Source organism: Lemur catta, chromosome 9, assembly GCF_020740605.2.
Source record: "Lemur catta isolate mLemCat1 chromosome 9, mLemCat1.pri, whole genome shotgun sequence".
Taxonomy (NCBI): domain Eukaryota; kingdom Metazoa; phylum Chordata; class Mammalia; order Primates; family Lemuridae; genus Lemur; species Lemur catta.
The window spans coordinates 22,007,007-22,020,568 of NC_059136.1; the positions used below are offsets into that span (position 1 = coordinate 22,007,007).

The following is a 13,562-nucleotide window of genomic DNA, read 5'->3' on the forward strand; positions in this document are numbered from 1 at the left end:
GCCCCAATGCCCTGCCCCGCCTCCCTCTGGACTGGTACCTTGGCCTCCAGCACTCCCCACACCTGGACAAGCCCTATTATACCTCTTTGGAGATGTCACTGGTGCTCTGCTCTCCTCAAGCCTTTCCTTGTGCCCCACATTTGGACCCGAGGGGACCCTCTCACTCCTTCCTGAATTCTGCTGTGGACTGTGAGTACTCTGTTACTAAAGGGTTCATTCATTCCGTACTGCAGTTTGTTTCAGATTTTTCTCCCCAACTAGTCTAGCTCCTCAAGGGAAGGAACTACATCTTATTCATTTTTCTACTTCTCTGGAGACTAATGTAGTTCTCACTGTTAGGCAAGTAGCCTTCACCAGACCCCTAGGGAGACAAAGGAATGGCATGCAAAGAAGGAGCTCGAATTCCTTTCCCTGCCCCCCAGAGGGATGAAGTTTTATCCCTCCCTCTCTCCTGATAAGGACGATGCCGGAGCTGAAGGATGCATGTGACTGGGGCAGGGGTCCTAGGAGCTGGTTGTTTGAAAAAGAATTTATTACAAGCAGCTGTTCTGGCCCACTTACTACTCCCAGAAAAACCCTCTATAAAACCCACCACTCTTCCTGGGATAGACGCTTTTTTCAGCCTCCACCCATCTGCACCCAGATGCCCAAAATAAACAGCATTTTGCTACACATGAGGCTTCATGTGTGTCTCTCTCAGCTCTGGACCTAACACTCACCACATTAGATGTCTCTAATAAATATGTGTTTAACTAATAGATATTTGTTTCCAGCATCATCCTTGAAGTCCTCCAAACCTAGACCAGAGTCCTGGGCAGGCAGCAAAGGTGTGGAGGAGAGAGCCATCGCCTCCCTTCCCCGGCTGCATCAACCACGGCCTTCCTGCCTTTCCCTTTACCCAAATCTAGGCCATCGTTCAAGACCTAACTCCCCTGAAGCAGGTCGTAAGACTCTCACGTGGAAGGTGCCTCATACACCGAGGAAATGCACATCCTTATCTCTGAAGGTGGAGGGAGGCCAAGGGCATCTAATCACTCAGGCCCTACGTCCTAATGACTGCCCTGAGCTCACACCCTTTGGGCCTATTACATTTTCCATAATGCACCATCAAACCTAGTATAAAACACTCAGCCTCGACTACTTCTTTGGGTCTTCGTTTTCTTATGAAGTCTCCCATGTCAGATAAAATGCATATTAAATAAACATGTATGTTTTTCTCTTATTCATCTGTCTTTTGTGAGTCTAATTTATAGGAATCCAGTTGGAGAACCCAGCAGAGTAGGGAGAAAAGATTTAGTTCCCTTCTCAACACTTTGCATAATGTTATCTCTGTATTCTCTGAGAGCCCAGGCTATGGTGCTCAGTGGGATGAAAAATGGACCATAAAGAGAGGGAGGGAGGGGAGAGAGAGAGAGAGAGAGAGAGAAGGAGACGTTAAAGAAGACAACGAAGGAAGAGAGCGAAGGAGGAAGATGAGAAAGGAAAGAAGGAGGGAGGAAGGGAAGGTGCGCCTAATTACCTGCACGTAAGGTTTGCTGGCCTCTGTTCATCTGCCCAGTGACCTAGGAGCCTTTGACAGGCCTCGAGCATAATAAGCACAGACAATTCAGGGACAAAGAAATTTAGGTTGTCTGCAATTACAGGTTTCTAAAATAAACCCTTCAATTACTCAGCTGACACAGCCTGCCTGTTGCAAGAAGACACGGAAGTTCACAGGAGAAAGGCAGCTTTGTTACTCCCCAGCTAAAGGACAGCGGTGCTTTCTCCAAAAGCCCTTCCAGTCACAACAGACAGCCCTGGCGTCCCTCCTCCAGGCCCCAGCCAGAGGCCAGGGAGGGAGGGTGCAGAGCTCTTTGCTCAGGGCTGCTGTTGTTGGCTTTTCAAAACCAGCGCTGAATCCATCCTGCCTCAGGCCTGCACTTCACACCGTTTCTCTGAGAATCCCCTTCAAAGGCCCAGCACCCCCTTAGATCCCAGCAGCTTTCACAAACCCTCAGGGCAGATTCTTAGCCCAGGATCTTGGGAGAGGGCCTGTGAGCTTCCAGAAATCCGTGGGAAATCCCTGGGAACATTACATTTTTTTCAAGAAGCTTGGGGGAAACTCGAGTCAGCCCTCACAGAGGCTGCTGATCCACAGAGCTGGAGGGACCACTCCACACATCCCTGACTCCTCCCCTGGCTCCTCCATCTCTCCACCCAAACTCGCTGGCCACTCAGAGAGCAGGAGAGCAAGCTCCCCTGCCATCCCTGCTGCCAGGAACGATTTATAAAATGCTTGAGAATAAAAACATACACTGGGTTGTCAGTGGGATGAACAAAGGGCTTTTATCTGCTAATGATGTAACCTCAGCATCCTAACCTGCTACACTCACCTGGTATTTCTCCTGATGGTAAGGGTGTTGGTGTCCACCCAGGTGGGCAGAGCACTGAATGTTCCAGTCACCAGCCTCGCCCAATATTCTCCCTCCCTGTCCGAGTCTCACTGAAGACTCTTCTGGACAGGATCCAGCGCCTCCCTTCAGGCTTGTGGGTCCCCCCCCCCCACCCGCAGCAGGTCACAATCACCTGCACAAGGGGAGGGCAGCACCTCCCTCCCTGGGGGCCCTCATGAAGCTCTGAGAAGGCCCTGGGGGAGCCAGGGAAGTGGGGGACATCTGAGCTTTCTTCTACCCATGGAGGTGACAGAAGTAAAGACACAGAATGAGAAGCAAAGTTTGTCAAAATCACACAGCTCTTCAGTTCTCTCACAGGGACATACTTCTTTGACGCAAGCTCAGACAGTGTTAAGGGGGTGAAGAAAATACAAAGGCTTGCATGAGCACTCAGTTCATGTGGCAGCCGCCCCGTCCTGAGGGTAGTGTGACCAGCACCTCTGTCCACCGGGATGGAGGAAGGCGCGTGGACCCTGACCAGGGCGCCTCCCAGGCACAGGCAAGGCCCTGGTGCACCAGGCCTTTCCAGAAGGTGCCTGTGTGGGGAGGGTGTCCCAGGGAAGGGGGGGGACTCCCAGAAGGGCTCAGGAAAATGAGACTGCGCAACAGATTACAGGTGGCTGCAAGGAAAATGACCCAATTTCCTAAAATGTCAGCTCACCAAGATTACCAACCGAAGATACTAAAGAAAAAAATCTTGCCATTTAGCTCTCTAAGTGAATTAATTCCTTTTCAAAAGATAGTCATCTGAAATATCTGGCCTGGCCAGAGCTGCCTCCCCCCTCCCCAACTTGCCTCTCCCAGGACCCTCCACTGCCACCTGCCACCCTGGCCACTGCCGGGCGTCTCAGGGGCTTCCACACTCAGATGTCTTAATCCTGACAGAGGCTGTGGACTCCCATTCTCAGCTGGGATACATGGAGAGCTGGGAAGGCACCACTCCCAACCCTGCAACCAGAAAAGGCTAAATAAACATGCCAGTGACTCACACCTTTCCAGAACGAGGATGCAGGGCAAACAGCTCCCCTGAAACCCAGAGTGAGACAGGTGAGGTGGCTGCAGAGAGAAACAGCTTCCCTGGAACAGGTGCCACTGCCATGCTCTAGAAGCGGGTCAGTTTCAACCAGAAAACTTAAAACTTGCTCAAGCTCAAGTGTGGGCTTGCACGAGAGTGGGAAGCCCCTGGGAGTCACAAGCAGGGGTGTTCCCACCTTCCTGCAGGGTTTTCCTCCAGGGCCCCCAGCAGGTGCTCCCAGGGAAGGCAGGAAGGCTGGGGAAAGGGTCCCCAACAGTGCCACCTGGGGAAGAGTCACTGCCACCCTGCACCCACTCCCACTGCCTCCATCTCCCCTAAGGAGTAAAGGCCTCGATTTGCGTGGGAAGGGCATCAAATCTGGTCGCCAGAGGGCGCAGCTGGAAACCCCACAGCTGAGGGAAGTCAAGCGGCAAGAGCAGCTCTCACCCCAGCAGGGGTGGGCACAGAGCCAGGTCCCGCAGACACAGCAATTCCACGTGGCTGGTGCACCCGAGGTTGTCAAGGCAACTGCAACCCTCAACACAGCCAACTTCTCGCTAGATTTATACGAACACCCCAACCTGTGCCTGCAAACATCAAGCTTAAAAACCACTGACCTCGGCATATACCGTCCTATAGGATGTGTCTGGCTTTCTGACCCAGATGACCCAGCCAGGGCAGGGCCAGTGAACTTGAAGGCAAGTCTGTAGGAACCACCCAAGCTGGGAACAGGGGTGGGAAGGAGCAGAGTATCCCAGAGACACAGGAAGCCAGGCGGTAACTGGAGCATGCCACTGCTATCACCCCTCCTAGGGGCTTCACCAACAACTGCCCATCACTGACTCCCAGGGACTCCCTCCCCTCTGTCCTGGAGAAACAGAATAGAGCGGTCAGGAATGGGGAGGGCCCACGCTGAGACCTTCAGCGACAGCCGCAATAGTTCCTGAGTGACCCTTTGCTTTCTGAATCTCATTCCTGCGTATTTTGGATACAGTAGCTTTCCAGCGGTGACACAGCCAACAGCTGCCAGAACTTTCCTTGATCTGGATACAGGCTGAATAAAATCTGTAAAAACCAGAAATAGTTCATGATAGATTTTTGGTACAAAAGCAATAAGATTTAAATAATTTTGATAACAGTTGAAAATAGGAATACAATGTAGTGCTGGTTTATGTATCCAAAACTCACCAGCTTACTCTGAACAGCTTTTTCTTGGATATTAAAATATTCTGATTCATTATACTATGTTCAGCTACAGTGGGCCTCGATTATTGATATCTGCCAATTTTAAGGATTAAATTGTCAAAGGTGGATAAAACGTGGTTTTCCCATATTAAAGAGTAAAGGAATACAACCTTGTGATGGTTGTAGCATGTGTTTGTGGAATTTGCAAAGTACCCTATACACCATCAAGAAGTAAATTAAAGTGATGATAAAATGACAGATTATAGACATTCATGTCAAATTCCTCAAACTCTATTTTGGATGTGCCTACAAATCACTGAAACTCCATCTCCCAGTAGGCTGAAGACTAGACACAGAGCTCAAGTCAGCTCTTGGGGACCAGGGGACACCTGACCCACCCTTATGCCCTCCTTTGAAGTCCCAGTGCACCCACTAGCTCCTGCTGAGCAGTGGGGCTTCAGAACCACACAGTCGTGTGAGTAGGAAGTGGACAGGTGAATTGGTAGCCAAGGTCTTGCACATCGTGTCCAACCACCACACCCTCACCCCACCTTGCTCACATCCCATACCCTGCCACGGCAGCAGCACCCCCACCCACTGTGGTCTCCCAACAACACACCATGTTATGCCAACACTAAAAAGTGGCACTCACCCAAATGACTCCCCAAGCACAGACACAACCCCATAGTGTAGTGCCACCCTGCACGCACTCCCACCACCACAGACCACAAATGACCCACAGGTCTCACACACAGACACCAGCCTGTATTCTGGGTGCCTACCATGTGACTCGGGCTACATCAAGCCACAAAGCACACAAACGCTGGCAGTGTGCTGTCACCCCAGACATGTGACCTGTCACCCCAGAGGACATACTCAGGTCCCCCTGCAGCTCTGACTGCCTGGCCCCCCTGCCAGGTTCCAGCCACCCACAGCTCTTCCTTGGCCGGCAGGGTCCCATTTGCCCCGCACCTGCCAGTGTCCTCCCAGTGAAGAACAGACACCACTCCACCACCTGGGGTCACCAGGAGGGCCCCACCTCCCCCTCATCCCCATGAGTGCACCTGATGTTGATTTGGCTCCAGGATGAGTCTTATCATGAATGTTAACATGTTTGAAAGGACAGGAATGTAGGAGTAAGTAAAATCAGAGGCACCTCCGTGGTGCGGAGCTTCACTCCCTCCCACACAGGGTAGCCCAGCTGGGTGGAGGCCCAGGACACCATCTCAAAGGGGCACTGAGACAGTCCCAGGGCCACCCATAATTGCTGGATATTCCCAACACCGGGGAAGAGTATGACTGTACATGGTTGAAAAGGGAATTTGGCAAGCCACTTGAGGGGGAGGAGAGACCCAGGGCAAGCTATCCTGCCTTCCACAGAGCAACACCAGGTTGCCCAGGCTTCTACTGTGCAACTGGGAGCACAGCCGAGGAGCACTCCCAAGGCCAGGCCTCCCTCGACCCCCCTAAACCCGCCACCCCATGCACCTCGGCATCTCCTCCAAGGAAAGAAGGGTCAGCGAATCAGGCAAAGGGGGCCAAACAGTGGGCTCCACAGCTCAGTCACCCTGCTATCCAGCCCAGGGCACTGGGGGGCTGTGCCTGCCCACCAAGGCCCCCAGGGCTTACACTGACCCAACAGCATTGCTGGGGGCGGCCCCGGTACTCACGGAGCACAGCACCACAAAGACAAATAGGCCCGTGATTCTCAGCCACTGCACACAGCGCCTGCAAAAGAAAAGGTCAGTCCTAAGTCACAAGGGCCGGCAGTCGTGTTTGCATGTGTCCAGGCTTGACCGCCTCAGACACCTCTCTGAAGCCTTATATAAACTCCATCCCAAAGCACACATTTTGAATTTTCCATAACATGATATGAAAGAGGACACTGCTGACCAGTGAACATACTGCCCCATCCAAAGGAGCTTGGTGGAGGTTCCAGAGAGGAACAAAGTTAACCACAGACATTTGCACACAGCTTCTTGCTGAGGAAGCTAGAGTTTAAGATTTGGGGCACCCTCTAGCCTTTTAAAACCTCCAGTTTCCTAGGGAAAAAAATGAATTCAATGTCTTATCTTGGCTCTCCAGTTCATATTTATCAGTTATTTTCCCCTAAGTTTTCTGGAAAGTTGGAATACAGATTCAATCGTCAAATACAAAAACACAATAATTTAAGAAGAAAATTACAGTGCTGTGTGACTGGTTGTACTAGCAGAGTCTCTCAAGAATTCCTTATAAGATCACTTAATAGACAACCATGCCATGCACTCAGCCCCCACTGAGGACTTCTGAAGGCATTCTGGCCCAGTCACCATTGCCCACTCCTTAAACATGGCCCCCAGGCCCTACATGAACCTGGGCCTGGCCCACCCCCAGCCCTTCCAGTTGCACTAGCATCCTTGCTGCTTACAGACTGGACCACCAGGCCTTTGCCCCACCAGGGTGCTCCCTGGCTGCAGTCCTCCCATCATGCCCATCTCTGCCCACTTAGCAGCCAGATCCCATCTCCTAATGACATGGTCACCAGCCACTCCCGGGATGTGATCTTCCCCCTGCCTTCTCTGAGAGAGCAGGCACTGGGGTATTTTTGCTCTGTCCTCACACATGGAAGGGTGCTGGTACCTGGCTTGTGTTTGATGCATGTTTGTACAATGAAGCAAGAAACTCTGTGTTCGGGCATCTATTTAATACTCTCATCACTTAGTAAAGTTCCATCCATCTTTGAAAACTTTCTTTCTGATCTTTTGAAAATGGCAAAGTCTTGTTTTCCAATCTCTTCTATTTAATGAATTTGATAAATAATCATTTCATGCTTCCAAATTATGATTCAAGAGCTCCTTCTTAAATAGGAATCAAAATGGCATTTCTTTTTAAAGCATGAAGCATTAATTGAGCTATTCTAAATACAAATGTCTTTCTACATAACTGGCACCTGCAGCAGAGCTGACAATCCAAAATACAAGATTCTTTTACGAGTTTATTCACTGATCATGCATGGTACTTTCCGGACATGTTATAAGGAATGGAACTACTAAAGTCCTTTAGTTCCGTGACAAACTCAAGGCAAATATTCCAGGAATCATAGAAGATAAAACCACTGAATGTAAAGTCTCAAATGTACCTTGATTCTATTTTTCCATGTTGTGGGACAGTTGAGGACACAGCATCTTCTGGGGAAAGACATTAACAGTGTCAAGGTCTATCACTTGATGACCCATGGCACCAGGTCCCCATTCACATAATTTCATAGCAGATTCATCAGCCAAATATTTGTTGCACCTACGAGGGTGCTGAGACCAGTCATTGTGAAGAAGCTGCAGATGGTTGGGAGTCAGAGTGGGAGGAGACAGCTCCATGGTCAAGCAGCAGTGGAGCATTTGGGGTCAAATCCCTGACCCTTGGCTCATAAGCTGTGCCCTGGGCACAACACTTACCCTCCTTGAGGTGCTCTCCATCCACCTCCCAGGACTGCTGGCAGGGTCAACAGGGTACCTGGGCAATGGTCCCAGCACACAGCAGGCAGGGCTTTGAAGGTGGGCCTCTCTGGGGTAGGTAGGTAGGTACGACTGTGACAGACGGGTACACTGCCAATCAACCCGTCAAGTATTTCAGAAAAGACTGGTCCCTAAACATAGTGATATGGTAACACCAATATTTGATAGTTCCATAGTGTTTTTTCACACATCTACAGCTTCTGCACGTATCACCTCAGTGCAGTGTATGCCCACGGGAAGCCACGGACCAAGGGGAACATCGGGCAACAGAGGGTTGCACGTCATGCCAGGCTCTGCCACCGCCACCGTCGCCCAGCTACCTCAGGGCAGGTCCTGGCTTCCAGCCCTTGTTCTGTTCCTGGAGACGCTGCTTTCGAGCACATTGCTCTCAAAGGACTCCTTCCTCCAAATAAATGTATGCAAGAAAGGAAGCCCAGCCAATAAATCTGGTAAAATGAGAGCGCTCCTGCCCAGCCCAGCAACGAGCATCAGCATACGAGCACCAGCATACAGCTCCGGCTCTCCCATGCGCATGCGTAGCCTCAGGCTTCCGGTTCCCACAGCGGGAAAATACCGCCTCCCTCTGGCTGCGCAATGCACTGGCCCCAATTCATCAATAATCACAAAGATAGCATCAAAGGGGTCCCCTGAATCCAGTAGCTTCTATTTGCAAACCTAATGGCCATGAAGACGCCCCAACCACACAAGCACGAAGGAGAGGAATACAGGATGGGAGCCATTTATGTTTGTAATCGGTTTCCATTTGCAGGGCTACCATAAATGTCTTCCTAGGCCTGGGGCAAAGATAGATAATCTTGAAGTGTTAGGTAGATAGCTAGGATCTCCACCTGTTCTAGAGACAAGAGTGCCCTGCTTTGGTTCTGCCTCTAGCAGGTGCCCCACCTGGGAAGAAGGATAAGGGCAGGCATCTGTCTTGGTGATTGCCCCACCCTTAATCCTATCCCTAGCAACTGCTACACCTGGGGAAGGAAGGAAGGTGTTATCAATCTGTGAATTCCCCAGCCTAGGCATAATAGGATTTGGAAAGTGATTTAGAGTAACCTAAGGCTCATTAGTCATTAGTTTAAATCTACATTATTGTTCACCCCTTCCCCTACCCCAAGGTAGGGCTTTCAGAGAAGCAGCTTGGGTACGAAGATACAACCTTGAGAATACCTGGTAATCATTTGGTAACATCCTACACCTCCTGAAAGCCCTTCCCTAGACCAGGCCAACAAAAGGAAACAACTAGAGAATTCACAGAGTCAGTTAGCCTGTCAAGCCACAGCCCCTGGCCGGTGCAGGCCCTCCAAGTCCACCTACCTCAGCTTCGGAAGATGCACGCGGACGTGAGTGCTGTCCACAAGTTCCCCCTTCTCTGAGGAGGCCGATGTCCCTGAACTAGCCACCTCTCTGCTCAACAGGTATCTCTGCTCCCACTCAGCTGAGCTGTTTTCCCAAGATTCTTCTGCAGCGATGAACTCTGGATGGTATCCAGGTATGCACCGTGACCTGGAAAGCAAGAGCTTTGTGGTTATCTTTCCTGAAATAATGGCATCTCCAAAACAAGATTTCCTCTCATTCACAACAAGTGAAATGTCATAAAATCAATCCTGGTCTTCAAAAGAATGACAGTGTAGTCTTGCTCTGTCACACTGGCGACATCACAGAATACTTGGCTCAAAGCAAATCTCCTGGGGTCACTCAAGTCTTCAAAGTGAATTGTGGGCCTTCAATAAACATCAGCCCTTTCTGAGTTTGGGACTTTCAATGAAGCTGTTTCTGGCTGGTTCCCACTCATTTCCATATTTGCTTTCTCTCTTTTTTTCAAACGAAATAACTAAGCATCTACTTGGAAAGGTGTGAATAAAGTTAACCATAAGCTAAAAAAATACATAGTTCTTAGAAAATACAACCCAAAATTCCTGTTGCCTGAGTTTTGTCATTTACACCTCTTAAAGGGGGTTGTCCATGTGACTTCTTCTCTAAGCTCTGGCAAAACAGCACCTCCTATATTCGGTCACTCACAAGTTCCTGAGGCAGAAGACTTCATCTTTTCTTCTCCACATCCACAAGTGTGCAGGTTACCTCTGAGCAACGAATTTTCATTTTGCCACCTGTCTTCTGTTCTTGGCTTGTAATGCTGATTTGTGACTCTCACGCACAGGGGCAGACACACACATTGTGAGGTGTTTGGCTGCCTACGCTCATTTTCTCTGCAGCCATAAAGGACAAATGGACACTTTTTTCTTCTATTTTGCTTGATGATTTTTGAGTACTTTTGACAGATTCCTAATTCCCCTGTAACACAAGACACTTCGTCATCATTGAGGTTTGATACCGGTGGGTTTTATCAGTCTCTTTTCTGATTTGTTCAGGTTTTTCTTTAAATCGTTCACCGGCAGTGCTGGCAGAGCCGCATCCTCCACCTTCACGTGCCAGGCCTCTGCATCTTGCTCCTCCAGGGACCCGCATACCTGCTGTTCCATCTCTTCCCACGCAGCAGGCTCAGCAGACAGCGGTACAGCTAGAACATAGCTGGGTGCGCTGGGTGCAGGGCCCTCAGCACCCAGTGACTCTGATAAGCAGAGTTCCTGGAAGCTCTTCCCACGCCTACAGGACTTACAACAGGACAGAGATCTATTTGCTTTCTCTTTGAGTGTGCTAGAGTGGGCAATGCCTAGATCTGTTATACATTTCCTGAAGCAAACTAAGTAGTGTAAGCTTTCCTCCTCTGTATAGGTGTAATGGGGCTGTAGGGATGAATAGGGAACATCAGTACCTCACTTAAATAGGCCAAAGAATGGGCCTATATCTGGAAGGATGAATCAAGGGGAATAACAAACTTTTCAGAATTACATGTGGACATGTCCATTTACTTTTGGTTGAATTATTGGGCTTCTGAGCAATTCCCTCAGTATAGATGCACTTAACTCTAGCAAGGTTGTACCAAAAGCTAGAATTTTTATGTATTGCATGGAATACTCATGGGATCACAATATTGACATTAACAACAGCTGTGATCTGTTACTTGTTAGCAACAAATGATGACAGCTGGGCAGAGTAGCTCACACTTGTAATTCCAGCACTTTGGGAGGCTGAAGTGGGAGGATCACTTGAGTCCAGGTGTTTGAGATCAGCCTGGGCAACATAGCTAGACCCTGTCTCTACAAAAAATTTTCTTAAAATTAGCTGGACATGGTGGTGTGCACCTGTAATTTCAGTGACTTGGGAGGCTGAGGTGGGAGGATCACTTCAGCCCAGGAGTTGGAGGCTGCAGTGAGCTATGATAGGGCCACTGTACTCCAGCCTGGGAAACAGAGCAAGACCCCATCTCTAAAAAAGAGAAGGAAGAATGAAGAAAAGAAAGAAAAACAAATGATGTCACTCAAACCCCAGCTAGCATGACAGGGCATTGGGATTCTCCTGAACACTTATCATTGCTTTAGAACTGATTCACAAGAAAAAAGTATTATAAGAATCCCAGAGATGTAGAACAGGCTGTGTAAAACCAATACGTAACGAAATGACTTTGAAATTAGTCATATTTTCTATCAATTTTGTGACTGAAAATGCTCAGGTATGCGAGCATCACCTTCCTCCTAAATGCTAGAAAAACCCACAAACATAGCAAAATTGGAACTAAGGAAACTGTTTTCTTATAAGTAGAAAGACGAAAGCAAGTTAATGTCAGTGCTTTCTAGAGCAGGGCTGTGCAACAGAATTTTCTGTGGTGATGGACATGTCCTCTGCCCCTGTCCAGTATGGTAACCACCTGTGCTACTGACCACTTGAAATCTGGCTAGTGTGACTGAAGCACTGAATTTTTAATTTTCATTCATTTAAATTTGAATAATGTGAAGCATGGCTACCAGTTGGTCAGTGCAGAGGCAGAACATGCTCTGACCCCTGTACCATACATTCCTGCCCTCAACACCCTGGAAAGTGCACTTTCTCTTCTGAAATTATCTAAATCAATGGATGTTCTCCAATAAGCCATTTGATCAAATTAAAACTGCAACAGAATTAAGTTGATAAAAGTAAAGCATCAAGAAGACCCTCCTACCACCAATACCTTAGTTAGCTTCATGCAAAAAAAAAAAAAAAAAAGCATTTTGTAATCAAAGCTGCTGTGAAGTGGTTTTGTGACAGGAGGCTCAGCTCGGCCTCCCAGGGCACGTCTCTGTGCTCCACATGCCCAGGACAAACGCTTCCACGTTACTGGTTTTCCAATGAATTGCAAGTTCTAAAATGTCTTAGGCCTTAACAGTTTATCAAGTAATTAAAGAAAAAGCATTAAGGAAGTAGATGTGCCAAGTGTTTGTTTTCACAGTTATTGATTAGGAGATGTGAAAGAGAATTAAGTCATCCCCCACTAGAGAAACTTTAAGCAGCTGGGTCAGTGGAAATGCCTCAGCTTGCACCCCTCACCCACCCAGGCTCTGAGGGGCTGGGGGGAGGGGGCATGCTGGGCACAGGGACATAGGATAGAGAGGGCACAGGCTGGCAAACATCACAAGGGCAAGTTTAGAAGGAAGGGCATGAATGTGGTGTTTGAGAGCACAGGAGAAGCAGCATTACTCTTGGGGGAGGTGGAGAGGTACTAAAGTTTCTCAAAGGAAGTGACATTGGAGTGCCCTGGAGAGCTGGAGAGGGAAGCAGGTTTCTCTAGTCAAAGAGCTTGGTGGGAACATTCACAAAGAGACACAGCTTGTCATCAGGAATCTCCTGGAGGGAGCCAGGCAGATCATCCCTGTACTGAGAGGTGATAAATCCAGATTCTCACACTCTATCCAAATCCTGAACCTGAGTGTTGGAGGGTGAGGCCAGGAGTCCACCTGGCATGCAAGTGCCCCTAAAGTGTGAGACCCCACTCCTTGCCCTGGCTGCAGACAGCACTAGGAAGAGGGTGGGCAACTCAGAGGCTCACAGGAAGTGAAGGAGACACAAGAGTCACCTGTCGATGCAAGTGCACAGGGTCAGTGGCCAGGAAAGGGAGGCTCCGTGATGATGTCTCCATGTTGTAATTGACCTTGTAAGATGGCCCCTTCCCTAAGTTATTTTTTGTTCTCTCCCCAATACCTCAAACTTTCAGACCAATAAAGCCTAACAAGAACAGCTTAAGCCATGGGGCTTCCTGGCAACTCACCATCCATCACCAAAGCTGACCCTTGAATCAGACCACCTGCAGACCCCATGATTCAAGCCCCATGCAACCCAACCTGCATTCTACAACCCACTATAAAAGTCTTTGCCTTATTTGTTTGGGGAGACTGATTTGAGAACTATCTCCCATCTCCCAGCTGACATTAATTTGCAATAAAACCTTTTCTTCCCTGGCAATATTGTTGTCTCAGTAATTGGCTTTTTGTGCGGTAAGCAACTAGACCTAGGCCAAATACCTTTTGGGTATGGTAACAATGCGTGTGATGTTTGGGG

General features: G+C 48.9%; 1 protein-coding gene across 1 annotated transcript in view; it reads right to left on the reverse strand.

Annotated features, from left to right (window-relative positions):
- The window catches only part of OCA2 (OCA2 melanosomal transmembrane protein), a 178,216-nt gene that overhangs the window by 146,210 nt on the left and 18,444 nt on the right, over window positions 1–13,562 (reverse strand). The window contains exons 3-5 of the mRNA XM_045560414.1: window positions 9,447–9,635; window positions 6,303–6,360; window positions 4,440–4,512 (exon numbers count right to left, since the gene is read on the reverse strand). Coding sequence (XP_045416370.1) covers window positions 4,440–4,512; window positions 6,303–6,360; window positions 9,447–9,635 — 320 coding nt within the window. The remainder of the gene's footprint in view (window positions 1–4,439; window positions 4,513–6,302; window positions 6,361–9,446; window positions 9,636–13,562) is intronic.